General features: G+C 43.4%; 2 protein-coding genes across 4 annotated transcripts; both read left to right on the top strand.

Annotated features, from left to right (window-relative positions):
• Positions 1 to 1,023: 1,023 nt before the first annotated feature.
• On the top strand, positions 1,024 to 6,602 carry LOC120442707 (sialic acid-binding Ig-like lectin 10). 2 transcript variants are annotated; one of them, XM_039619788.1, is made up of 7 exons: positions 1,024 to 1,129; positions 3,603 to 3,977; positions 4,065 to 4,328; positions 4,726 to 4,813; positions 5,282 to 5,318; positions 5,551 to 5,669; positions 6,204 to 6,602. In XM_039619788.1, exons 1-7 carry the CDS (start codon positions 1,078 to 1,080, stop codon positions 6,247 to 6,249), a joined length of 981 nt encoding a protein of 326 aa, XP_039475722.1. In that variant the 5' UTR covers positions 1,024 to 1,077; the 3' UTR covers positions 6,250 to 6,602. The 2 variants fall into 2 exon arrangements, 1 of the variants encoding a protein (XP_039475722.1); XR_005614882.1 differs by lacking the exons at positions 1,024 to 1,129; positions 4,065 to 4,328; positions 4,726 to 4,813; ... (1 more) ...; positions 5,551 to 5,669; positions 6,204 to 6,602 and adding an exon at positions 1,970 to 3,463 and having other exon boundaries at positions 3,603 to 3,697.
• A 553-nt stretch (positions 6,603 to 7,155) lies between these two features.
• mtx1a (metaxin 1a) lies at positions 7,156 to 24,070 on the top strand. Of its 2 annotated transcripts, XM_039619789.1 has the most exons (8): positions 7,156 to 7,274; positions 14,984 to 15,053; positions 15,139 to 15,218; positions 17,508 to 17,600; positions 17,682 to 17,864; positions 21,445 to 21,521; positions 21,929 to 22,086; positions 23,601 to 24,070. In XM_039619789.1, exons 1-8 carry the CDS (start codon positions 7,194 to 7,196, stop codon positions 23,834 to 23,836), a joined length of 978 nt encoding a protein of 325 aa, XP_039475723.1. In that variant the 5' UTR covers positions 7,156 to 7,193; the 3' UTR covers positions 23,837 to 24,070. The 2 variants fall into 2 exon arrangements, with proteins under 2 accessions (XP_039475723.1, XP_031602424.1); XM_031746564.2 differs by lacking the exons at positions 7,156 to 7,274; positions 14,984 to 15,053; positions 15,139 to 15,218 and adding an exon at positions 16,347 to 17,300.
• The last annotated feature ends 794 nt before the right edge of the window (positions 24,071 to 24,864 follow it).

Raw genomic sequence — 24,864 nt, 5'->3', positions numbered from 1 at the left:
TGTTTTTGTTCCTCCTGTTTGTGTCCTCAAACTTTAAAAGGGAATTAGAGAGACATTTTTCCTTCTGCTGAAGCCTCACGTTAACTACACCCAACCTTCAGAATGACAGATGAAACTTCTTTAATGCTGCGTTTAGGATTTCTGAAGCATAAATATGAGGATTCGCACAGAGATGATGAGAATCTGAGAGTTAGAAAGGATACAGCGGCCACGGTCCATCATGTTTTCATGTTTTCAGAAGAAAAGTAAGTCAAAGGTTTTTGTGGTAAAAACACTGAACTGAACATATTAAAGTTTTCATGTTTACATTAATAATACAAAGTAATGATTTGTCATTTACTGTGTAATATTAGTTACTTTGTTGCTGTGTTAAATGTGGTGTGTAATTAAATGAATTGTAATAATTCAGTCATGGTTTCCTGTCTGGAGTTGAGAAACATCCATATCTAACACCTGACTTATCATTTTAATCTGAGTTCTGATTGAGGAAGATTTATTTGTGCAACATTTGAGCTATTGGATTGTGGAAGCTGCTGAAAACCAACAACACCACAGTTTCACCACTCGAGACGCAGCAGAGGAAGTTTCCTTCATCCTGTTGTTTCACACAGCACACGATGAAAGACGGCAGCTTGTGTTTACAGTGAGAGACTGTTGAACTGTCGGTGGGTAAAAAATCAAACGCTTGAACAGTACTGGGCCAGGGTAACCAAGGCTGTATCACTTTGACTCATCACTGCTTCGCTCTCATGAGCTGACTGTTGTGCATCGCTCATCGTTTCTTCTGCAGCATCTTGCCAATATTCCTGATATTGAATATGAAACTTTCCTTGTGAAGCTCAGTTTCTGTGGGAACTGTTCTGGTCTTTTAATTTATCATTTTCAGGATGTGGCCTGATGACATATGAAGTGTGAAAATGTGTTTCCAGGGAAGTTACTCTAAAAAAGCGGCCTTCTCAGATTCGAAACAAGAAACAAATCAGTGAGAAGACTTCCTCAAAAGCCTCATTTCATCATCCAGCTCTTTACTCTCTGCTCGCTCCTCTGACTGCAGCAGAGCCACAGCAGAAACTAAGGATGGCAGTTTGGGACAAAAACCTTCTGTGGAGCTTCATGTTCCTGCTGGCAGGTAAGACTGAAGTCTTATTTTGATCCTGTTTTAGTGACGATCAGTGAAAACAGGGTTCAGAGTTTTACTTTGACTCGCTCGCTGCTGCTGCTCTGCATCCAAATCCTGCTTAAAGCCACAAAAGCAGAAACCACATATCAGATATGTGAGTCTGAATGTAGAAGATCGATAAAGTGATCGAGTAGCTTTAGAGGTGGATGTGATCATTGTAACCACCTTAAAGCTGCTGAGGGGAAATAAAAAGGAGAAGTTTTTTACGTTACTTTTAGTTTTCACACAAACATTTTGTAACATTATTTCTGATAATAAACTACTATTCTGAGGTTTTGTACTGCTTGTCTTATAATTAAGGTTAAAGAAATGTTTGTTCTAGATTGGATCAGTTGAAATGTCGCTCTGCTCTCCTGTGATTGGTTGCTTCACTGTCAGGTAACTGTTGATGCTCTGGACTTTCCTAAAGGTGGTTCAGGAGTTAAACAGCTGAGTTGCGGACTCGGACTAAGTGTCTTGTTGATTGTGGTTCAGTCTGCTGCTGTGGCCTTGCAGGTGTACGTCAGGATCATTTCATTGGAGGAGAGCACGAACAGGAAATCACACTCAGAATAAATAAACGCCTCATACAGATGTGATACATGAGACGCTGCACGAGAGTTTGGTGTAGCTCAGATGAAAAAAACAACACATTTAGACCAATGATAAAGAAGAGAGAGTATTTATTCTTTTTATTTTAACTGTTCACATCAACAAACTGTCATATTTCCTATGACCATTGAATGCACCTCTCAGTTCACCCCATGTGAGTGCACCTAGCTCAGCGACCAATCAGAGCCTACGCAGGCCGTGGTCCTCCCGGGTTTTGTCATCTCAGCAACAGGAGTGCAGGCACCTGCTACTCAACCTGAGAAACTCGGGGACGAAAGAGAGGAAAACCCCAGAACTGAGAGGAAGGAAAGCCAGCATACTTACCTGCTGGAAGTCCCGAGTCGAGTGGCTGGATGAAGGAGAGAAGCAACGTCGGCTAACCACTCACCGTTCATCCGGAGAGCTGCTGCAATTACGACAGTGTGTGTTCGGCTCTGTGAAACAGAGCAACGGGGAGCAACATGTTCCTTAGCCGCTCTGAAGCTAATTTTTTGTCAGTTCACTGTGAGCTTAAAGTAACCTAGAGGGTCATTTTTAGTGCATTTCTCTCTCACAAATAGGCCTATAGGGTGGAGAAATTAAGCACACTGCTTTAATGCCTCTCAACTGAACTCACATGTGTATTTTGTTGCTTATTTTCACATAATTCTGAAATTGTTATGGTGTATTGTATTTTGAATGTCAATGGTTACTTACCATAAGTATTGTTTAATTAATGTTTACATGAATAGAGAAATATTTGAGCAACTTAGATGTTTAGTTCTCGTATTTGATATAATTGAAAATTGTACAACAGAACTGTTTGATTGATGTGATATACGAGGTTGATGCAATATTTGGTTTTACATTTTAACCTTAAACAGTGCATCTGAAACAGACTGATTAGAATTTACATTTTATGACCTGGTTATAGGTCAGGTTTTTGGAGAGGAGAGGAAAAGTCCGAGGACCAGGACGAGATTCCGGTCGTGATAGATGGCGAGGCAACCACTTTGAGGACATTTCACCATGAAGAAGATACACACACACACACACACACACACACACACAAGGACCTTTGAAGTTGGCTGTTGTCAACATAACTTGAATTCTTAAAGGGCCCCAACGAGTACTTTTATTTTGTTCAAGTGTGCACACTATTTATTTTATTTTATACTTCTTTTTCCTGTACAAATTGGACACTAATTTTTTACACTTTGTAACAATACAAGAGTGGCTACTCAAAAGTTTACACTGTCTCTGAGTCATTATTGCTGCTCAATACTTTGCCTCCTCACGAATTTGGTGTCTTCTGATTCTGGCCAGGGTCTTATTACGAGCCCAAGTAGTTATTGTGCTGTAATTCACCTTTACATCTCTAAAGTTGGTTACATTAAACATAGTTTTGCATTAATGACTGTTTCACAAAGTGGCAGAAGAACCTTTTACTTACATAAAGGCATCTATGCTGCTTCACCTGTCTGTGGATAGAGAGCAGGTTTCAGTGATTGCAGTCATTGGTTCTTTTTTATCCTGTTGACATCAACAGGATAAAAAAGTTGTTTGATAAAATCAGGATGAAACGTTTTCTCTCCTTTTTTTTGATAGAAGTCAGTCTCTGCTGTCAGTTGGTTTCCACTGAAGTTCTGCACTGAAATATAAAACTCATAGTGAGCTCAGCATGAGTTTTAATCCTAACCTGCTGCAGTGTCGGTGTGTGAAAACAGCATTTAATGCAGCAGCAGTCGCAAATACAATAATTTAATAACTGCTTGTAGTTTGTGTGTTTCCACGTGATTCATATAAATCATAGTTCTTTAGCAGTTTTTATCTTTGAACCCTCTGTTTCCAGGTGCTGTGGGTCAAACTGTGATCTATCCTCTCACATCTACCTGTGCTGTCAGAGGATCCACTGTCACCCTCCCCTGCACCTTCACACCTCGGAAGTCTTTCAATGATGGTTGGAGAGAAGTTCCACTAAAGATCGTCAGAGTTCGCTGGTGTAAGAACCATGAGATCTGTCATGGCAGCGTTCCGTCTGTGTTTGACAGTAACTCAGCAAACAGCGATCCTCGTTATCAATATCTGGGAGACATGAAGACAAACTGCACTTTACAGATCAGAGATGTTCAGCAGGGAGACAGCGCAACCTTTCGCTTCAGGATGGAAGCTGATCATCCTGAAGGACATTTTACTAACACGACAGGAGTGACTGTCAGAGTTGATGGTGAGAACATAAAATCTTAATTCTGCAAATAATCATTCATCATTAATAATTAATAAGTGTGAAGTAATATAAACACTTTCCTTTTAGATTTGACCAAAATGAGAATAATCAGCTCCAGTGATGATAAAAAGTTGAGCAGAGGTGAAACCATCACACTGCTCTGTGCTTCAGTCTGCACTTTCCACCAACTGGAAGTCACCTGGTTCAAAGATGGCCACGCCCTCTCAGAGACTGGCTCCTCCCTCCATCTCAGCCCTCTGACTGCAGAGAATTCTGGGAACTACACCTGTGCTCTGAAGAAGAACATGAAGACTGTCTCTGAGCCGTACAGCCTGCAGGTGGAGGCTGGAGGTTTGTTCAGTTTTCAAATTTCATAGACGTCATCCAGACTGAGAACACCCACCCTACAGAGATGCAACAGTCATCTACAGAAACGCAGAGGCTGATGTTTTTAGAAATTTATGTTTGGGTTTCTTGTTTAAGCAGTTTTTCTTTTGAAACACTTTTCTGACTGTAAACCAAACGTCAGAAGCACCATGTGACATTATGTCAGATAAAAACTTAGCAGATGGCTAAATTAGGAAACATGATCTGTCATCCAGGTCACAAACTCATCACTCAGGATAAATTATATGGACGATGAAAAGTTAAATATATATAAATAAATACAAAAACAGGTTATTGAGAACATATTTTTAACTTTAGCTTTATTTCTAAGTTTCTTTATGTATCATTTCTGTTGTTACAGCTGGTAACAACAGCTGTACTCTGATACCTGGTGTGGTGTTTGTTGTCCTGCTGGCTGTGATCGCGCTCATACTCTTCATCATCAAAAGGTACAAATCAGTCTGAGTTCTACTTCAGTAGCAGCTGAAGGTGATTTTATCTGCATTAAATCATCTGTGTAACTGCCATTTAAGGGGACAGCTGAGTTTCATATCAGCAGCTTGTTTAAGTGTCAACATAAAGCCCACAGCACAGCGGGGGAAGGAAGGACTATCAGAAGAAATCTGGTTCAAATCCAGCTCGATCTGCTTGGTCAGGGTAAAGACGTAATCCTGTGACTGTGGATTTCCTGTTGTGCTACACAGGAATGATTTTATTTAAATAATTCAAACAAAACAGTTTTAGACCTACAGAGTCAAACATTTATCAAAAGTACTTTTTTATTCCAGACGACAGTAAACACATAAAGTTATGAGTCCCTGTTTTATTCTGAGCAGCTACTCACACATTTTTACACGTTCTCCTTTTTTCTTTGTAGTTTTTGACATTTTATTGTGATATCAGTCATATTGTTACAGGAAGCTGAGAGCGGCTGGAGGTGAGACGGAGCTGAAGGTGAGTTACTGATTGGATAACCGAGGATGTTCCTCCCATTCATGATGGAGACAGGTGTTGTGACAGGACAGACGAGAGAGGGTGAGATGGAGGCAGATGATCCGCTGTGGTCACATCTGAAGGGAGAAAGAAGAAGACGAAGATCAGTGATTCCTTTACGAGTTAATCGCTAACAGGCATCTTTCTGTGTTTCTGTCGTCTTCACTATTTTTACTCTTGTCTGTGGTTTCAGCATCCTGGTAACGTTTACAGCAACATTCAAAAACAAGAAGACCAACAGGAAACCAGCCGAGCTGTGGAGGACGTCAGCTACGCCTCCTTCCACTTCACACAGAAAAAACAGGAGAGCAGGTAGGACAGACAGATGTGTCAGCTGCAGGGATGGAAACATCTGTTTGGTCTCACCCAGCAGAGGTTTTAGATTTTCAGACGTGACAGAAACACTAAAGAAGGAACTCAGTCCTTAATAAATAAAGAAATTATAAAAATTGTGTGAACTTTGTATTTAATGCATTTAATCCAGTTCCAAAAACATTTTATGTGAGTTTTGTACAAAAAAACAAACATTTACGTATTAACTACGCCCCGTAAACAGAAGAAAACAACTTAATCTGATAACTTTAAATAAGAACAAGTTGTCTCATATTTTCAGAAAACTCTTGTGGGTTCTCTCCAGGTCCTCAGACTGTGGGAAGCTTCCTCCCACAGTCCACACTCATGCAGTTAGTGGGGTAAGGTTAGCTGGTCATTCTAAATTGCCCATGTAGGTGTGGGGTAGGCCCCCACGACCCCGATAACAATGAGCAGAAGAGAATGGATTATAAAAGCTCCAATAACTAAAAATAAAATTGTTTCGCTTTTCAATTTGTGTTTTTTTTCTTTCAGGCACGTGGGCGAGGGCGCCGTCATCTACTCGACAGTAGCCAGCTGAGGCAGAAGCCACCTCTCACTCACAGCCACAGAACCAAATGAAACACAGAGACGACAGGAGGAGCTGCAGAAGCTCCGTTTGCTGCAGCTTCAGTCTGACTTTCATACAGCAGCATGTTGATTATTGTGGCTGAAATTCTGAAAACATTAAGAAAATTATATATTTGCCTTCAATACAAGCTGAAAACATGCCTTTAACCTGTTTTGTTCATTTCTGATGGAGGCTTTAAATGTACTTATTGTAAAACAAGCATTTAAAACCTTATAAAATAAATTAAAACTATGAGGAAACAAGAGCAATGACTGTTTCAGAGACTGCATGACAGCGCCTCGCTGCGTGTACTCATGCGCATGATAAAGAGTGTTGATTGCAGCTGACCGTGTCTGTTTTTAATTACATTTCCACAACAACGCACATACAGTAATGCTCCTTTAAACCACAACATGATGCAATGACATGTCCAACATGGGACTACAACCATTATTCAAACTAGTGTTAGCTCAGCATTTGTGCAGAATTCATGGAGTTATCTTACAGCTCACACTGTAAAGTTTTTTATTTTAAAAAACAAAAGCATGAAAATGAATACTGGTCTCAGACATGGTCCAGGATTATCTACACAGAAAACAGTAATGCTGTTTGAGAGGAACATCCTGCTTCATGTTTTCTAAGAATAAATAACTTTATTTATCTGACCTCCTGCTGTGATTGGTGAACGCCTGCTGAGTTTTCCAGGGTGCTAACATGACCTTACCCTGACTTTTGCTAGCGGATACCTGGAGCTGAAGTTAACTACTTGTTCTTCTTTACGAGATTACTTTTGTGCATTGAAGTTAAAACAAAAATACTTTTCAAATAGTTTTACTTTGAAATGCGTTTTTACAAAACGTTGACTTTATTTTGATAGCTATTTCCGGTGTGAGAGGTCACCATCCGGGTTGAAGATGGCGGCGCCCGATGAGTTGTTTTGCTGGGAAGGAGACTGGGGTTTGCCGTCGGTCAGTACCGACTGCCTGGTGGTTCTGGTGAGTGTCCGCTCACACCGACACCGGCCCCGGTCCCGGCTCTGTGCCCGGGCGCGGTCACGCTCAGGGGCGCGGGCCGGCTCTGTGCTAACGGCTGCTAATGCTAACGCCTCAGTCAGCATGCGTTAGCGAGGTTTCATCATAAAACTGCCGGCTGCACGGAGCGTGATCGATTACTCACGTAAACAGTAAAGCGATGGCGTCACAACCAGACTGCGATAAACCGACGTTATGCGTAAACGGCGTTTTTCTTTCATTTGTTCTTAAATTAATTCAGCTTGATGTCCATGTGGCTCAGCTGGAGGTGAAACGGGAAGTTTTCTGACCGATCAGCGGTAAAATAATAACAATATTCAACGAGTCTGATTGACATGGTTCCTCTCGGCTCCTGTAGAGGTGGGCGGATCGATACAAGTATCGATAGTGTCGATGGTAGTGCGATAGCATCGATACTTTGTTTCTATCTGCTAAGTTCAGTGTATGTAGATCATCTCATGAGTCATGACACACTGCTCTCTTGTACATAGGCTGCTTTTATGAGTTAAAAGTATTGGTATCAGCAGTACTGGTCCTGTATTTACTCGGCATCTACATTTGCAGTATCACACAGTAATAGCTCGTGGTGGAGCTTTAGGAGGTAGAAATGCTCCACATTCAGTCTGGAGCTGATCTGATTAAAACATGAGTTTCATGTTTCATGAATCAGTGCTGCTGTTGATGTGCAGGAAAGTCTGACTCCATGGAGGACTTTGGGTTTTGTTTGGTGGGTCTTTTTCCTTCTGTGGTGTTTTGAATAACAGCAGGGTCTGTTTTTGTTGTGCGGTGCTGTATGACAGTGAGTTTAAGAGCGATGAGTGATGAGTAGAGTTGTGCCTGTATGCTGACTAAAGTCAGATTTCTGGCTCTCATCCTCAGGAAGGATCTCTGCGATGATGTGCAGCTGGAAACAAGCTCCTTTCAGAGCCAGCTTTAGTTAGTCCAGCTCACCTGTAGGAAGTGAAGTACAGCTCAGATGAAAAAAGCTTCTGGTGATGATTAATACAGTAAAAGTCTTTTACATTTTATATTTTTAAATATTAATGAGAGTTAAACACAAGCCGGTTTCCCTCTGCTTGGGCTTTTCAGACTAAGAGCTTCTACTAAACCTGTTTTCTGGAAGCAGTGAAGCATCTGCTGCTGTTGATGGTCCAAACGTGCAACAAGTTAAGGATGGGCGATATACCCTCAAAATTAGATTATGATATTTTATTTGCAGTAATTATATTTCTGATGATGGATACAAATTTCCCGGCTCAGTGTGTTGTTTATTTATATGTGGGTAACATCACCAGCTGTCATATCTCACAGTCGCTCCCTTTGTAGATACTAAATCACCGTCAGAGGCTGACGTAGCTCTCGGCCCAGGATCCTGTCGCTGTTGCGTGTCCCAGGGAATTTGAGCACAAGGCGTTGCTATAGCAGTAAATGGCCTGTATTTGTATAGCGCTTTACTAGTCCCTAAGGACCCCAAAGCGCTTTACACATCCAGTCATCCACACATTCACACACTGGTGATGGCAGCTACATTGTAGCCACAGCCACCCTGGGGCGCACTGACAGAGGCGAGGCTGCCGGACACTGGCGCCACCGGGCCCTCTGACCACCACCAGTAGGCAACGGGTGAAGTGTCTTGTAATATTGTATTATGATATTACATAAAAATTTCTTTGGGCATTATTGTGGACAATATGATATGACACAGCTCTACAAGTCCCTAAATGTACTATCTCTTCAGTCAGCAGAGCAGTGTTGTTACAGGCCTAGCAGGACCTGCTGTGATTTTGCCCCAGTGGGCATGTCTCACCCTCCTGCTTTGGTGCTGAGTCCAGAGAGGGAGGGGAGAGCTGCAGTGCCAGTGTGCCATGGTTCCTGCGGTGTGACTGTTTACGCCTCCTCAGTGGACGGGAGGAAGAACTTTTTGTTTGTCATTTAAAGCTTTCTACTGTTATCTAATGTATTTTTATTACATGCTGTATTCAGTGTCCAGATGTAATAATCCATCAGTTTTCTTCACATTTAATTAAATAATATAATATTAATGAATTAATTCTAAATCTGAGCTATGGTCTCTCACCAATAAAGAATCATTTGCTTTGATTTGTTCAGTAGTGTTTAAGCTCTAATGACATGTAGTTCCTCATATGACCACCAGATGGCCCCAGAGATTCTTTAATCTACATGTTCGTCAGACTTCAGCCTCAGTATTGGGTTTAATATGTCAGAATTCAGTTTTACATCAGTCTAGTGGTTCAGTGTGTTTTTAAAAGTGCTTTAAGTCACTGTGTGTATTAAGCTGGTGCTGCTGGTGTAAGGGCGAGGACAGCTGGTGCAATGCAAAGCATTGGCTGTTTCATGGACTGTGTCCCTGAAAAGTTTTATCTTCTGAATTGAGAAACACCCCCAAGTCTCCATAGTTCCATCTGGACATGCCTGAATGTCTCACAAAGGAGGCGCTCAGGAGGAGTCCCGGTCAGAAGCTGGAACCGTCTCAAGTGGTTCTTTTGAAGAAGAGCATTGGTAGTGGCTCCACTCTGAGCTCCTCCCACTTGACCAGCTCCTTACCCTGTGTCCTGATGGTCCATGCATGCACCAGCAGACGCAAACAGTAACACTGCTGAGCTGAGTCTGAGCAAACAACTAAACTTATGGACAGGTCAAAAATGTCTACTTGCCTTTTTTGTAGACATATGTTCTTATCTTATGTTTTATAATCAGCAGCAGCACAGTGTGTGTGCAGTACTGTGCTGCTGCTAATGCACTTGCACGTGTCTTAATTTTAACCAGCTGAACGGTGTCACCACAAAGGCAAAGAAACGAGCCTGTTCTGTAGGAGCAGAGCTGTGACTTTCTACCGTCGTGTAAAAGCAGCTTCCCTCATCAGTCATTCAGTTCATGCTTAAAAACGGCGGACTAGTCCTTTAAGTGGAGGCATTAGGTGTAGTTAAAGACTTGTGACCACCCAGAATGCTTTGTGGCTGCAGAGTTTCCATTACTGCCGTGGTCCAGAGACTCTGGTGACAGTGTGGGTACGATGATCCCCGCCTGCAGACTGCGCTGAGGGCCTCAGAGCTCTGCTGAGTGATTAAAGCTGATTGAAACATGTTTGTGTTGGACTGAGATCAGACAGCAGAGCAGCAGTGCATGCTGGGTAATGACGGGCTCCTCAGCAGTGGTTGGAAAACACCAATGTGTCACTGCTGCTGTTTTTCCAAACCACCAGAGAAATGTGACTCCACTACTGCACTTTACATTCAGTCAGAGCTGTTCTTGGTTTTCTTAGCGTGGCCCCAGCAGATAGGAGGCGGGGCTTCAGCCGTCCACACAGGTGAAGTGAAAGACTTTAAGCATCTCATCATGTCAAATGGTGTCTTCCTGTTGGACGGAAGCAGCGTGATGAGGTGTGTTTTCTTTTAAGCATCTCTCAGTCAGAGTTGTTATTGGAGCGTCCAGCTGTGAACCGAGGCGCTCACAGCTGGACGGTGTCTGTAAACGTTACGTAAGAGCAGCTTCTACAAACTGTCCCAAAGATGAGCTTTACTCCATGTTTTTGTTTTTCATTTTAAAATGATCCATTCTTTACTTCCTCATTAGTCCGCACATTAGTGGACGTGCGTATTTAACATTGGCACCATTACTTTTAATGAGGTCGGTGCATGTACAAGTAGTTAAAAACTCAACACTTCCTGCTCTTTGTGATGTCATCAAGAGGATAGTTAAAAACTCAACACTTCCTGCTCTTTGTGATGTCATCAAGAGGGGATATCCCTAATATGGTCAGGGACACACTTCCACCTAGTTGCTGTCCCATCTACAAAAAAATAACTAATCTAAACTATATTAAAATACTTGAGGTGGAATGAAAACTACTTCCTGTCATCACTGTGGGGAGCAGTGTTAGAAGTTTAGGAATATTCTTCTTCCTGCTGGTGTTTGGTTTGCAGGCTTAAAGAGGGCAGCACAAAAGTCTGTGTCAGTGACACTGTGATGATTGTCCTGCCCGTTGCCTGGTTCTTGAGAGGTACAGATCTGGTTGGAGGGCAAACTTCCTTTCTGCTGCCCGTACAGTCCGCTGCACCACCTGTCCTGTTTAAAATATGGAGGAGCACAGGACAGACTCAATGCTCAGTTGAAGTCACAGTCCTGTGGAGTACTTCCCCAGTTGTCTCAGGAAGGCCTTGATGTTGGTCTCCCACTTCAGGTCCTGGGATTTAACACCACATACAGTTTACACATGAGACAATTTTATTTCTTATATGAATGTTATTTATTTTGACTGCACCAGAGTACTGTCATAAACAGGATGTGACATGTGATATTAATAACAACTGTACTGCATTAAAACATTCACATTAGGTGGGATATCTGCTGCTTCCTTCCAGGTCCAAACTACTCTGCATTTATTAAGGCTGTTGTGTTTTTAACATGTTTTAATTGTTTGTATCTTGTTCTTTTTAATCTGAACAAGCCCCTAAAAACAGTCAATGATCACTGTCGGCCTCTCTCAGTTTTTAAACCCTTACAATGTAACTACAGCCCAGCCCATGCAGCAGTACATTAATGACTAACCTGGTATTGTGGATGGATTATCTCACAGGCGTCAAGGCGACTCTGTTCTCAGTCCTGACTGGGAAGTTTGGTGGTGGAGCCAGGATGGAACTTACAGCATCCTGCCCAGCTGTTCAGCACAGGTCGGCATTGCATTTGTCCTGGGCTTCTGTTTCTGGAATAGTCGACCATCCTCAGTGAGCCGAATTCCAGAAACAGAATGGCTCTTGACGTAGTACCTTTTATCACCACATACAGGAAATTTTATTTCTTATATGAATGTTATTTATTTTAACTGTCATTCATGTGACATGTGATATTAATAACTGTACTGCATTAAAACATTCACATTAGGTGGGATATCTGCTGTTTCCATGCTTTATTAAGGCTAACATGTTTTAATTGTTTGTATCTTGTTCTTTTAATCTGAACAAGCCCCTAAAAACAGTCAGTGATCACTGTCGGTCTCTCTCGTTTGTATCACCACTCATTATATTTTAAACCCTTACATGTAACTACAGCCCAGCCCATGCAGCAGTATATTAATGACTAACCTGGTATTGTGGATGGATTATCTCAGTTGTTCTCCTGACTGAAGTTTGGTCCGTTTACAGCAACTTCATTTGTCCTCAATAACCCTTACAATCACGTAGCTCATCATTATATACCAGCTAGTCCAACTTCAGTAACCCTACACTGCTGTTTAGTTTTCTGTCTTCATTTATGTTGGAAGTGATAGCAGAGCTGTACGTTTGAATGTTTCAGAAATCTCTTAATCAGAATGTGCTATATTATTAAATCTGGAGACTTCCCGCCTACCACAGTTTGAGAGACTGCTGCAGTATATTAATTTTGACTGTTACAATTCCAACCAACATATTAATAAATATTATATGCATCATATTCTCCATAATGTATTGAATAATTAAGATAGTTATGTTATTTTAAGCAGGTAATGCAGCATTTTCCCTTTTTGTTTGTTCATAGATTCCAACAGTATCTTCACAGGCATCCATACAGGAAGTGTTTGATCTCCTGCTTCATCAGTGCCATACATTACATCAAATATTTTATTATATTATAGTGAAGTTTAATTTATTCAAGTTCAAACATTTTTTTTTTTGTTCATCCAAATGTCAAAAACTACATGAAATTAAACATTTTGCGTACTTACTGTAAGGTTGTCTTAACCTCAGCTTCATGCAGACCAATCGCTATAAACATGCACAAAAAAGGAAATACAGCCTAACGATATAAGATGAACAGGATGAACTGGGAGTACAAGATCAAACATACATTTTACAGTATTTTAAACTATTTTTAATTCATGCATTTATTCAGATTACACACATTTATCACATAAAGCAGCAGCTCAGTCTCACCATGAGGATCATGGTTTTGTTTGTGATGTCTTTTTACTCACATTCAGCTTTTATCTGTTGATTTGTGAGATGCAGTGTTATGAATCGTTTAGCATTTTTACTGGGAGTCATGAGGAATATTTTCCTTTGACTTTTAATATCCTTCAGCTTCTACATTTAACTGTTTAGCACAGAAGTGCACATTGTCCAACACAGTTCTGTTTTCAGCACAGCCAGCGTGTCCATCGCGCCTGTAAAGTGACTGTGCAGCCTGTAATCTGTTACTGAGATCAGCTCACGCGCTGCCACAGCTGCGTGGAACAAACAGCTCCACTTTCATCATACTCTGACTTCACTGCTGCACATTTATGGGGAAATTCCTCCTCATTCTTTCTGGTTGTAAAAGCAGAACGAGGCTCTCGACTCTGAGCTAAGCTTTTATTTTTTATTTCCAGAAGAATTGAGTCACCTCCAGCTTTTACTGTAAGAGCAGTCGGTCCGAATCCCCCGCTGCTCATTACTAATTATCCTCTGACCGTTACAGTAGTTTATTTTAAATTGCAGGCAATTAACAAAAGACAGAAAACATTAAGTAAACGTGTGATGTTGCATTTTGGTTATTTTCAATCATAACTGCATATTATCGAGGCAAAAATCTCTGATTCACCAGGAAAACATGAAATGCTATGAACACAAATGCACTAATAAATATCACCAATATACTCGGGGAAATATTGATCCGTTTCTTGTCTCCAGCATGCCATTTTCTCCAGTTTACTGACATTCAGCTCCTCCTATTTTCCACAGCTTCCCAACTTTTTATAAACCATTTAAAATTATTCATATTCAGCGAATCCAGCTTCCAAGTTTGGCCACGCCCACCTTTAGAGGAACATGTGGGCATAATAATTCAAAGAATCTTAAAAGTGAACTTCATGTGAGCGGACCTCGTTATAAGGTCGTTGTTGTTTCTTTCTGGCAGAAATATAATTGGTGTCAGTGATTTTCTGACTGACGAGACGAACAGAGAGGCTTCAGGAAGCTTTCAGGTGTTTGTCATACAGCAGCTCTTTGAGCCTCGGGTCAGCAGGTCTCCGGATAATGAGCGTCCTTGTCCTGTCCTCGGTGACTGACGGTTCTCTCAGTCTGCAGCTTTGTTTTCAGAGGTTTTCTGGTCCGAACTCTGGAAAGTCTGATCTGATCGTAACATCGAGGCTGTAGATTCTGCTGCAGACCTGAACGAGTCCTTGAACTCGTCTGAGTTTCCCGTGAAGACATCATGTCAGTGTGGTCTGAGTGGGTTTACTCATGCTGCCTGCTTGGCTCCACACATGGAAATGTTGCTCAGTCCAACACTGCGGTTCAGACTGAAATGTCTCAACAACCGTCGGATGGATTGTGATGAAATCAGGTCCAGACGGTGCCGTTTTCCTCTGGATGCTTTTCTTCTGAAAGGTCCATCAGCAGGTCAGAGCTCCCACAGCTCCCACACAAAGAAGGAAGCTAAACTAAACACCAGGATAAACGATACATGACATTCGTTTCAAGTGTCGGGTGCAAAATGCAGATTCTGGACTCCTGAAAGTTCACTTTCATTCTTTTTTCCTTGGTCACAGGGGGTCGTCCTTTTCTTTATTGCAGGGCCTTTACGGTACAAAGCACTTTGAGGCGACTGTTGTTGTGAGTTGGTGCTGTATAAATAAAGAAGTTTGAATTTGTTTTTCATGTGTTGTCGTGTTTTCTTCTCTTTTTTTTTTTTTTCAGGCCTACGCCCAGTTTGCTGGAGCTCCTCTCAAACTTCGAAAGATCTCCAACCCCTGGAGGAGTCCCAGCGGTGAGGCGGCTCCGCTGCAGACACACGAAGAAGAAACTCTGACTTTGTTTACAGTGATTATTGATTTTTTTTTTCCTGTCTTCAGGTTCTCTTCCTGCTCTGAGGACCAATCAGAAAGAAACTCTGTCCCGACCCTCTGACATCATCATCCACCTCAGAAAACAGGTAAAACCTCGTTCCCAGGGTTACGGTCCGACAGAAGAAACAAAGAGCTTTAATATTCAAATGTTCTGTTGGATATTTTAGAATAAAATCGTTGCTCTCAGAATTGATGGAAAACAAAAGCAGAGCTGTGAGGAATAAAACTGATTGCCGCTGGTTATTTCTGCAGGCAAAACTTTTCCCTTTGCTGTGGTCTCAGCTGTGTGCAGTGCTAGACCTGTGTGTGTGTGTGTGTGTGTGTGTGTGTGTGTGTGTGTGTGTGTGTGTGTGTGTGTGTGTGTGTGCGTGTGTGTGCGTGTGTGTGTGTGTGTGTGTGTGTGTGTGTGTGTGTGTGTGCGTGCGTGCATTGTGTGTGTGTAGTGTGTGTGTGTGTGTGTGTGCGTGTGTGTGTGTGTGTGTGTGTGTATGTGTGTGTGCGTGTGTGTGTGTGTGTGTGCGTGTGCGTGTGTGTGTGTGTGTGTGTGTGTGTGTGCGTGTGTGTGTGTGTGTGTGTGTGTGTGTGTGTGTGTGTGTGTGTGCGTGTGTGTGTGTGTGTGTGTGTGTGTGTGTGTGTGTGCGTGAGCGTGTGTGTGTGTGTGTGTGTGTGTGTGTGTGCCGGTTGGAAAAACTCATTAAACAACAGGAAGCTGCAGCAGAGACACATTCCAGCAGAGCTGATAATTCTGTTAAACCTCAGCAGGAGAAAGAAGGCAGAAAGAAATCAGAGCAGCGCTGCGAGGTGGAGCTCCATCTTTATACAGTGTGGATGGAGAAGGAGCTTGTTCAGTCACTTTAACACCAACCTGGACACGTTATCATAAATATTTCACAGTCGTGCACGTGAAGAGTGGTGTGCATGACTCAGACGTGTTCAGCCTGCTGGCGTTTGATATGCTTTGTGATCACATGCTGTCCTGTTGGTGTGGGTGTGTCTCTGCACCTGCTCACTGGAGTAAAATGAGCTAAAACTGCTGTCGAGCTTCCAGGTTTGCTTCAGCGTCGTGCGGCCTGCTGTTAAAGCAGCATCGTAAGCCCAAACTGGAAGCACGTCTTTGACATTTGCTCTTGAATATCTTTGAGGAAGAAACTCTCAAACCCAGTGATAACAGCAGTTTCTGACCCACACCCGCTCACTGAGGAGCACGGCCTTCGTTCAGCAGCTGGAACACATTACCCAGCATGCTCGGTGCCTTCTCTATGCGGTAGGTTGTTCAGAAACCACAGCGACAGGAAAGCTGCTGAAGAAGCCCGGAGGAAAAGAAAAGAAGACTTCAGACTCTGTGCTCGTCCTTCAGCTCCTCTCTTTCTTTACAGAACTTGTTGTTTCTCATCTTCTTTATTTTGCCATTTTGCATCTTTTTGGGGTTTTCTTGCCCCTCGGGGCTCCGGTCGTGCACGAGGAGGACCTGTTAAGTGTTCTCTTAATGCTGCGTGCACTCAGCTGTTTATCAGAGCGGCTCATTGAGCGTGAATTCAGCAGCAGCTCGTTCTGGTTTCCCTGCTGCTGCCACTGTATACAGCTGCTTGTGCTAATGAGGAAACATGGAAGCGGTTCAGACCGCAGAGACGGCAGCAGCCTGTAAAGCCTCCAACACACACTAAAACAAACACCTTCAGCTCCACTCGAGCCGTTCCTGCAGACGACCGAAGCTTCAGAAACTGAACGTGACTCTGAGAGCCGCTGCCGTCTGAAACTGAGTCTCACACTTTGTTTGCTGTTATTCAAGTAGAGCTGGAACTGTCATCTGTTTGCAGCTTGTTGTAAAACTGACATTAATGCAAATTAATTTTGCACTGATATTCCTGCTAACATGGAGCCATGCACGCTCCTGTTTCCAGCTCTTATTCTGTCAAACAGCATCTTAAAATAACTGCAGTGTTGTGCGTGTCCTAAAACCTGCTGCTATCCGAGTCTTTAGAGCGATGATTGGCCGGTGAAAAGCACTTCCAGCTTTTAGAACCACCTTCAGCAGCAATCATCTTCTGCATGACTTCATGTTGTGGAGGAATTTTGGCCCACTCTTCTTCATGACGTAGCTTCAGTTCATGGAGGTTCAGGGAGGCAGTAGATCATATGGGACAACGAGGACGCTAAGATACGATGTGGTAAATAAATTCAGGCTGTGCGCCCGGTTCTTGGTTTTTAAATTCATGCACAAATCATTGGAAAAAAAAAAAAAACAAATTATAAGTGTTTATAAACGACTGCACTGAGCTCCGTTTCCCTTCATTGGAGTATCATTAACCTGCTGCGCTGTAGTGCTCGTCTTTGTTCCTGTTTTATTGACGTTTAATCCTTTTTCTTCTTCCCAGAAATTCAATGCAGACTACGACCTGTCGGCCAAGGAAGGCGCCGACAGCCTGGCCTTCATCTCTCTGATGGAGGAAAAACTCATGCCGGCTCTGGTGAGACGAGTTTCTCTGCTAATGAACCGAGAGTGTGTTTCTCTGAGCTCGTCCCTGAATCTCTGGATCAATCCTCTGTAGATTTACACCTTCTGGATCGAGCCGAAGAACTACGTGGACGTGACTCGGCGCTGGTACGCCGAGCACATGCCGTTCCCCCTGAACTTCTTCCTGCCGGGACGAATGCAGCGGCAACAGCTGGAGAAACTGCGACTGCTGCGAGGAGACGAGAGGCTGGAGGCCGGAGAGGAGCTGGAGAAGGAGGTGAGGGGAGGAGGTCAGAAGAGATCGACCCTCCTCTGATTTACCAGCTTCAGAATGAAACCGCTCATTTGTCTGAGCATAGAACCAGAGATACTGTGCAGGCTTTAAAGTCTTTCTTTAATATTTTATAGGCAGTAAATTCACCTTCTTTATTATCTTTGATACATACGTAAAGTCTGTTATCTAATCTGTCTATCTTGTGCTTTTCTTTCTACCCTTCCTCTGATTGAGCTGCCTGGCTCGCTTTCTCCCATCTTCCTTCCTTTCTCAATAAATCCCAGCCTTCTTTTTGCCTGTCCTTTAGCGTGTTTATAAAAGAAGTGAAAAAATTTCCCCTGAATTGAAACTCCAGCATGAGAATAAAAAGTGAGGTCACCGTGTACGTGGAACGTCCACCAGACCCCCTGTTTTTGTGAAGGAAACACTGACTTTCATGCTGCGTGTCAGCCGGCTGCAGTAACACCAGAACATGCAGAAGCTCCACGGTTTTCCAGTTCAGACGCAGATATCGTTTCCATGTGTTCGGGCTGGTGGTTGGAACGAATCTAGACTGAAAGGAAAACTTTTTGTCAGTGGAGCTTTCTGTTGGAAAAGTGCACATGCAGAACAACCGGTCTGCTTTGGACAAAGGTCAGAGGGCACGCCGCGTTCAGGGGAAGGTAGTTAAAAAGCAATTTGTTCCTGTCAGTGCGGAAACCTTCAGAGCTGACTTTTCAGGAATGAACAATCGCCGAAGTTGCCTATTTTCCAGGGTTGTTTCCTCTGAGTTTTACTCCCCTTCAGGTCGTAACCAAGATAAAGACGTCACAGTGGATGGTTTATAGAGACGTAGTCTGGCTGAGAAGCTGTTCTTCCACATGCAGAAACCAGTGAGGCTGGAATTTTGAGTATGTACAGAAAGGGGAATAGAAATGCTGGGAAGCAGAGTGAATTAGAGGAAAAAAGTCAGTCATGGAGCCTGAGGGTGATAACATCAGTTGGTCTCATGGTCCATCCAAGAAGGGGATCTGGACAACATCTGAATCACAGTTTGGCACAAAGTGTTCTGTGGATATTTATGATCCCAGGAGAAATATGAAGAAGGAATGGTCGGGCTTCTGGCCTGTAACTGATTTTCAAACCACAGTACCGCTTCACCATGGTTGTGGGTGTAGACTATCAGATGGTAACTGAAAGCCTTGAGGGCTTCTCTCTTTGCTTGACACATGCATTCATGCAGACACGAATTAAAATTCGCCTTCACCGCTGTAATCCTGCGCATGCGGCCGGTTTCTAGCCACATGTCTAAAACGTGTTTCAGTGGAAGGGCGATGTCCGTTTTGGCCACTGTGTTCGAGACAGCAGAGCAGCGTGACGGCTGTATTTATAATGGATTAAATCAAAGTTTGAGAAAGTCTCATTTTATTGGAAGTTACACATTACATCGACATATATGATTACAAAATTATTTTTGATTAAATAACCTCAAACTGCTGACTGTAGTATTAAGCAGTGAAACAGTTTAAATGATTAAAATAGTGACTGTGGGCTAGAGGACTGGTGTCACTACAAGCCTGCATCCAGTATATCGTAAGCTCTGGTCATCTGCATGAACCGGCGCTTTGCATGCCCCGAGCGGCTGATACAAATGGAAGCTGGGCCAAAAACACGCCAGCATAATGTTAACGTTTCGATAATTCAATTATTAATTTGATGTCACGCTCTTTAAAATACTGACTGGTTAAAATATGAATGTAGTGCTGAGTGTTTCCGTCATCTGGAGGGAAATCGTAGAACTGCCTGAAATGCTCACCTGTTACACAGAGGCTGCGTCCCGATTCAGGGGCTGCATCCTCCTGAGGACCCGGCCTTCGCGGTCTACGTGGGCCGCGTCCTCCGAAGACTAAGAAGGCCGGAAGTGCGAGGCTGTGAAATGGGACGGTCTGGCCTTCAGATCTGCGTCACCGCTGTCTCGGTGGAGTTTAATAAACTCGGCCGTCTGCTCCTTGCTGTCTAAAATATAACAGCACACTGGACTAAACTCTCGACCGTCTCACACGTCTGTTTAATCAGTTTTCTGTTTGACGTTTATTCAGCTGTGTGAAAACTAGAACTTTAATCTCAGCCAAACTGATTTACTCAGGAACAAATAAAACACTGAAAAAATCTGACTTATATATCATGTTTAACCTGAGTAGCGAAAGACCACGCGGTGTTTGAAAATGATGAACCAGGAGTCCGCTGTTCTCGCCGGCTCTAGTGACCCTCGACCTCCTGGTCTGCTATCGAGCTGGTGGGTAACAGACGTCTCCGAAAACGTCAGAGCACTTTTGCAAATATGCAATACCTTGATAAACCGAGCAGATATTTGAAGTTTACACAGCTACATTCTCACCTGAAAATATGTTAAACGTTTATTTTGAGACCCAGAAAGATTAATAAGAGTAATATTAAAACTTAGTAGCGGCCGCCATTGTTGGAAACTGGAATTGGCTGAGCTGCGCTATGAATTCTGGGATAGGTTGGGCCACGAAGGATACTGACCCATCCTTCAAATTCAGGGAAATGAAGGACGCATTTGTCGACCACATTTGGAGCAGCCTTTGAGTTGGGACAGCCTTCATCGCCTGGCTGTGACGTAATCGCCTTCAAATGCGGCCTCCGAAGGATGCAGCCCCTGAATTGGGACGCAGCTATTGGGTCATTTCACTGATAAAGTCTGAGGTGTGTTTGGATGCTCCAGAAAAATGAGGCCGTCAGACACTTTTCCCCTGGAGATAAAACACATCGCACAAGTAAATCTTGATGACTTTGGTGAACGTTTGGCTGTACTCATGACTATAACACTCATGTTTGAGAAGCCCTTTCTAAATGACCGTATCAAAGACAGCTTGGTATAACCTGACCTCACCAGTCAGTCACAGGAGTTTCTAAGGCATGAAGACAGGAATTCATATGCTGTCTTTGGAGGTCTCCAGTGGAGAAAAAACCCTCTCAGTGGTCGTAAAAGGCATCACACGGTGCAGACTTTCAGCAAAGGATTTGGACACAGACCTTTGACCTTGGCCATGTTAGTTCCTTGCTTTAGCTTTCACAGTTAAATTTATGGTGGCTCTTGGATCTTTAATGCTTTGTGTCAATAGCACTAAGTCATAGGAGCTGGTAATGGAACAGCTGTGTACACAGTGAGAGGAGGAACAATGAACTGCAGGAAATTTACTCCAGACAAGGAGAACCAAGGTCACAAGCATGACATCAGCTCAAGACTCCATTGCAACCTTGGCAGATTTAAGGTTAAAGGTTGGAAATCGGGGGCACTTTCCATCTTGTAAAGTCTGGTGGGACAAAAGGCCAGATATGAAGACACCTCTGGGTACCCTAAGGCCTCTCTTCTACCGTCCCAGTACCAGGACCAGAAAACCCCCAGAAGCACCAGTTCAACACAACAAAACTGGCCCAGAGTTTTTTAGTTTTCAGCTTTTTAGCAGAACCAGAATTCTTGCACCTTTTGAGCCTTTTTTACAGATATTGTTGATTTATAAACTGAAGCTTCTGGCTTTGACCCAGTTTTGTCTTTCTGTGTCTGTCTTGTGGTTTTTAGTTGTACCGAGATGCTGTCGAGTGCATGAACCTGCTGTCCCAGCGGCTCGGCTCTCACAAATTCTTCTTTGGAGACTCGTAAGTTCATCCACACGTTCACTCCATCACTGGAAGTTGGCTTTTCTCACAGGCTTGCATTACTCCGGGGAAACTTTAAAAATAGTCACTAAGTTAAAGGCTTTTCTAGAGGTGTTTCAGGCATCTCCACCCAGGAGGAGACCCGGGGCCCGCTGGAAGTGGTTCAGGAGAAGGGGATCAAATATACGTTAGACAATCATTTTGAATTAACATCAAACATCAGAAAAACACTTATGTATCATATTAACTCTGGTAAAAACTCTTGGTGCCTGTAGACAGGCAAGTCTGTCCTCTTTATGTACCTTACTGTTCTGCATACAGTGATGTACACAGTACTTGTCGCTGGGTGTTGCAGTCGTGACACCAGATTATTGGACTTTGACCATAATAAGATTTTCTCCCTGCAGGCCTTCCTCTCTCGATGCCTACGTGTTTGGTCACTTGGCGCCCATCCTGAAGTGCAAACTGCCCAATGGGAAACTACAGCAGCATCTGAAATCTCTCGACAACCTGACCAACTTCTGCACCAACATCCTGCAGCTCTACTTCCCCAAAGACGGCCGAGGTGAGGCACACAACAGTCCAAGCAGACTTCTCGATTCCAGGCCGAGGCTGGACGCCGTCCCGCTCACTTCAAGACGTTTTAATCTTCGGACAAATTGTTCGCAGACTTTAAAGTCAAACTCTCAGAGCGAGATGTCTGAAACCATTAATAAGAGAAGTAACAACAGTTCAAGTTCAAGCCCGTCAGCATTTTTTGCCTCTGAGATGTTTTGGAATCGTTTATCCGTCTGAGATTGATGTGACATCGTGTAAACCGTCACTCTAAACAGATTGTCTCATTTTAGCCTGAAACATGTGCAAATGTTTTCTGCTGTTTGACTTCTGCCATCACTAATGAAGAACGAAGATGACATCAGGAAAACATGTTGGGGGAAATGTGGCAAGACATTTTTGTAACACTTAGGGGAAAAAGACCCGGGATGATTATCGGAGCGCTGTCACAAAGACGATGTTTGTTTTGTTGGAGAGATTTTTGTTGTTGGTGCCTTTTAGAAAGTTTTGGTTGTGAATTTGACACCGTCTGAAACGCTCCCAGCTCGCTTTCATTTCAGAGTATTTCCAGTAGTCGAATGCTTGTGAGTGGAGCGTTTCCTGCTGTGGGAGCGAGGACACCAGTGGAAAACATCTTAAGTTCCCAATTCAATTGAGATTTAATTATGAAGCACCAGTTCACCACAACAGTCCTGCTTTATGCTGTAAAGCAAAGAGAATACAACATCAACCCACAAATCTGTGGCCGAGCACTTGACTCTGAGATTTCATGGTTGCTGAACCAGCTGTTACATTCGGGTATGTTTGGGAGACTAAAAACAGCCTTTTTTAGTTACAGTGTTTCATTTGGAAGAACAATTTTTAAAAATCCAGTCACATGTTCTAAGGGCATGGGGTCAAGGGTCAGGGTGCTTGTCATCGTTGATGGTTCAGCTTTAAACCTAAACCATAACCACAAACCCTGCGCCATGAATTATCCTGAGAGCTTTTGAATTGTAACTCGTGTTAATGCAACCTGCAGCGGTACATTTCCTGATGGTCTTATACTTCAGTAATGTGACATTGACTCGTTGTTGTGGTTGACATTTTGTTTGTTGCTCCTGGAAACTTTGACATCAACACATAAGTGTTTAAACTGGTGCTCGAGGCACGCCGGGCTCTCTGGAGCTGCTGGATGATCACAGCTCCAGAAAGAAATGAGGAAGACAAGAAGCAAAGTTTTCCACAGGAATTCTCGTTTCTGCTGCAGTGATTTCTTTATGTGTCCTGTGGGAATCTCTGCATTGATACGGCAGTAGCCCCGTCCTCACACTTGTATTTCCAACCCAACCGAGGCAGAAAAAATCAGAATGTGCATGATGAGCCAAAATGGCACCAAAGTGCAGCAGCAGCTGTGATGTAGTGTTTCACGCTGCGGTTAGCAAAGCCACCGTGAGCGAGCATAAACTGCCTAGAGTAGAAACACAGTAGAAACACGGCTGACATTCTCCCCGTTGTTGTTGTTGTTGTTGTTTTTTGGTCCAGAGAGCTTCAGTCAGAAGACTTCCTCCCAGTCTGAAGGCGGAGACTTCGACCACGTTCCCAACAAGCGGAGGAAGCAGTTCCTGTCTGCTCTGGTGGCTCTGGGCGCCATGCTGAGCTACGCCCTGCTGACCGGCATGGTGTCAATCCAGCATGCCCATCACGAGGCGCTGGAGGAGCCGCCCGACCTGCAGGACATCGGCTCCCATCACGACCACGAGGACGAAGGAGACGGCTGAGGACGACGGGCAGAGGGCGCCGTGGGACTTCACGGACAGCAGTGAAAATGTTCAGGATAAGATCCAGGTGCAGTTAGACAAAGTTTGGGTCCATCTGACCAAACAGGAAGAGTCAGTGTGAAGTTTATCAAATGAAAAAATAATTTATCGACGCACAAACGAGCCTCTGTGGACAGGAAGTGGAGTTCGGTGCTGGTGTATGTACAGAAATGAATTAAAGGAAAAGTGGAGTCACATGGTTTTGTTCCGTTCTATTTTTAACATATTGCTCTTAATATGAAGCATAAGGAGAAGAAAGGTTGACAGCGTTCACTACTGATGCATCTTTGTTCTGAACATGTTTCTGCCTGCAGCGTAATTATCACGTGACAACAACACGAGAGAATAAAGCTTTAAATGAAGACGGATGGGTCATTCAGTATTCATGGAGAATCCAAACAGCTGATTAATAATTATTTTCTCCATATAATCCACTCAAAGTCACCAGCAGCTGTCTTCACTTCATCTGTGGAAGTTATCAGCGAATGACAGAGGGGAGGTGCACAGAAGCAGAAGAGTGCCCAAACGAGCAAATGTAACAACAAATCGTTACCAGTTATTATTCATGCTGGAATTCTACTGACTTTCAAACTGGAGTTTTATTGGTTTTGGTCCAAATTACCACATTTCCAGCACAGTAACGTTCCAGTCACCAACTGCTACTTTTTCTTCTGGTTGCTTGCTGTAGGGGGCGCCACAGCAGATCATCTGCGTCCATCTCCTCCTATCCCAGCATCCTCCTCTGTCATGTCTCTGCATGTCCTCCTTCATCCACAGTCTCCTCCTGCCTGGAAGCTCCATCCATCCTTCTCTGCACGTGCTGAAACCATCTCCGTCCCTCTGACGGACTCATTTCTAAACCCGTCCATCCCGCTCGTGAACATCTGAACGTCTTCAGCTCGGCCGTCTCCAAACGAGACATCACAGCAGGTCTCACCTCCATCTTTACACCTTCCCTTTCACTCTTCCTGCTATCCTGTCTCAATAAA

Source organism: Oreochromis aureus, linkage group 11, assembly GCF_013358895.1.
Source record: "Oreochromis aureus strain Israel breed Guangdong linkage group 11, ZZ_aureus, whole genome shotgun sequence".
In the NCBI taxonomy this organism is placed as follows: domain Eukaryota; kingdom Metazoa; phylum Chordata; class Actinopteri; order Cichliformes; family Cichlidae; genus Oreochromis; species Oreochromis aureus.
Note: the sequence above shows the minus strand (reverse complement) of the source record. Positions and strands in the feature narration are given on the sequence as shown.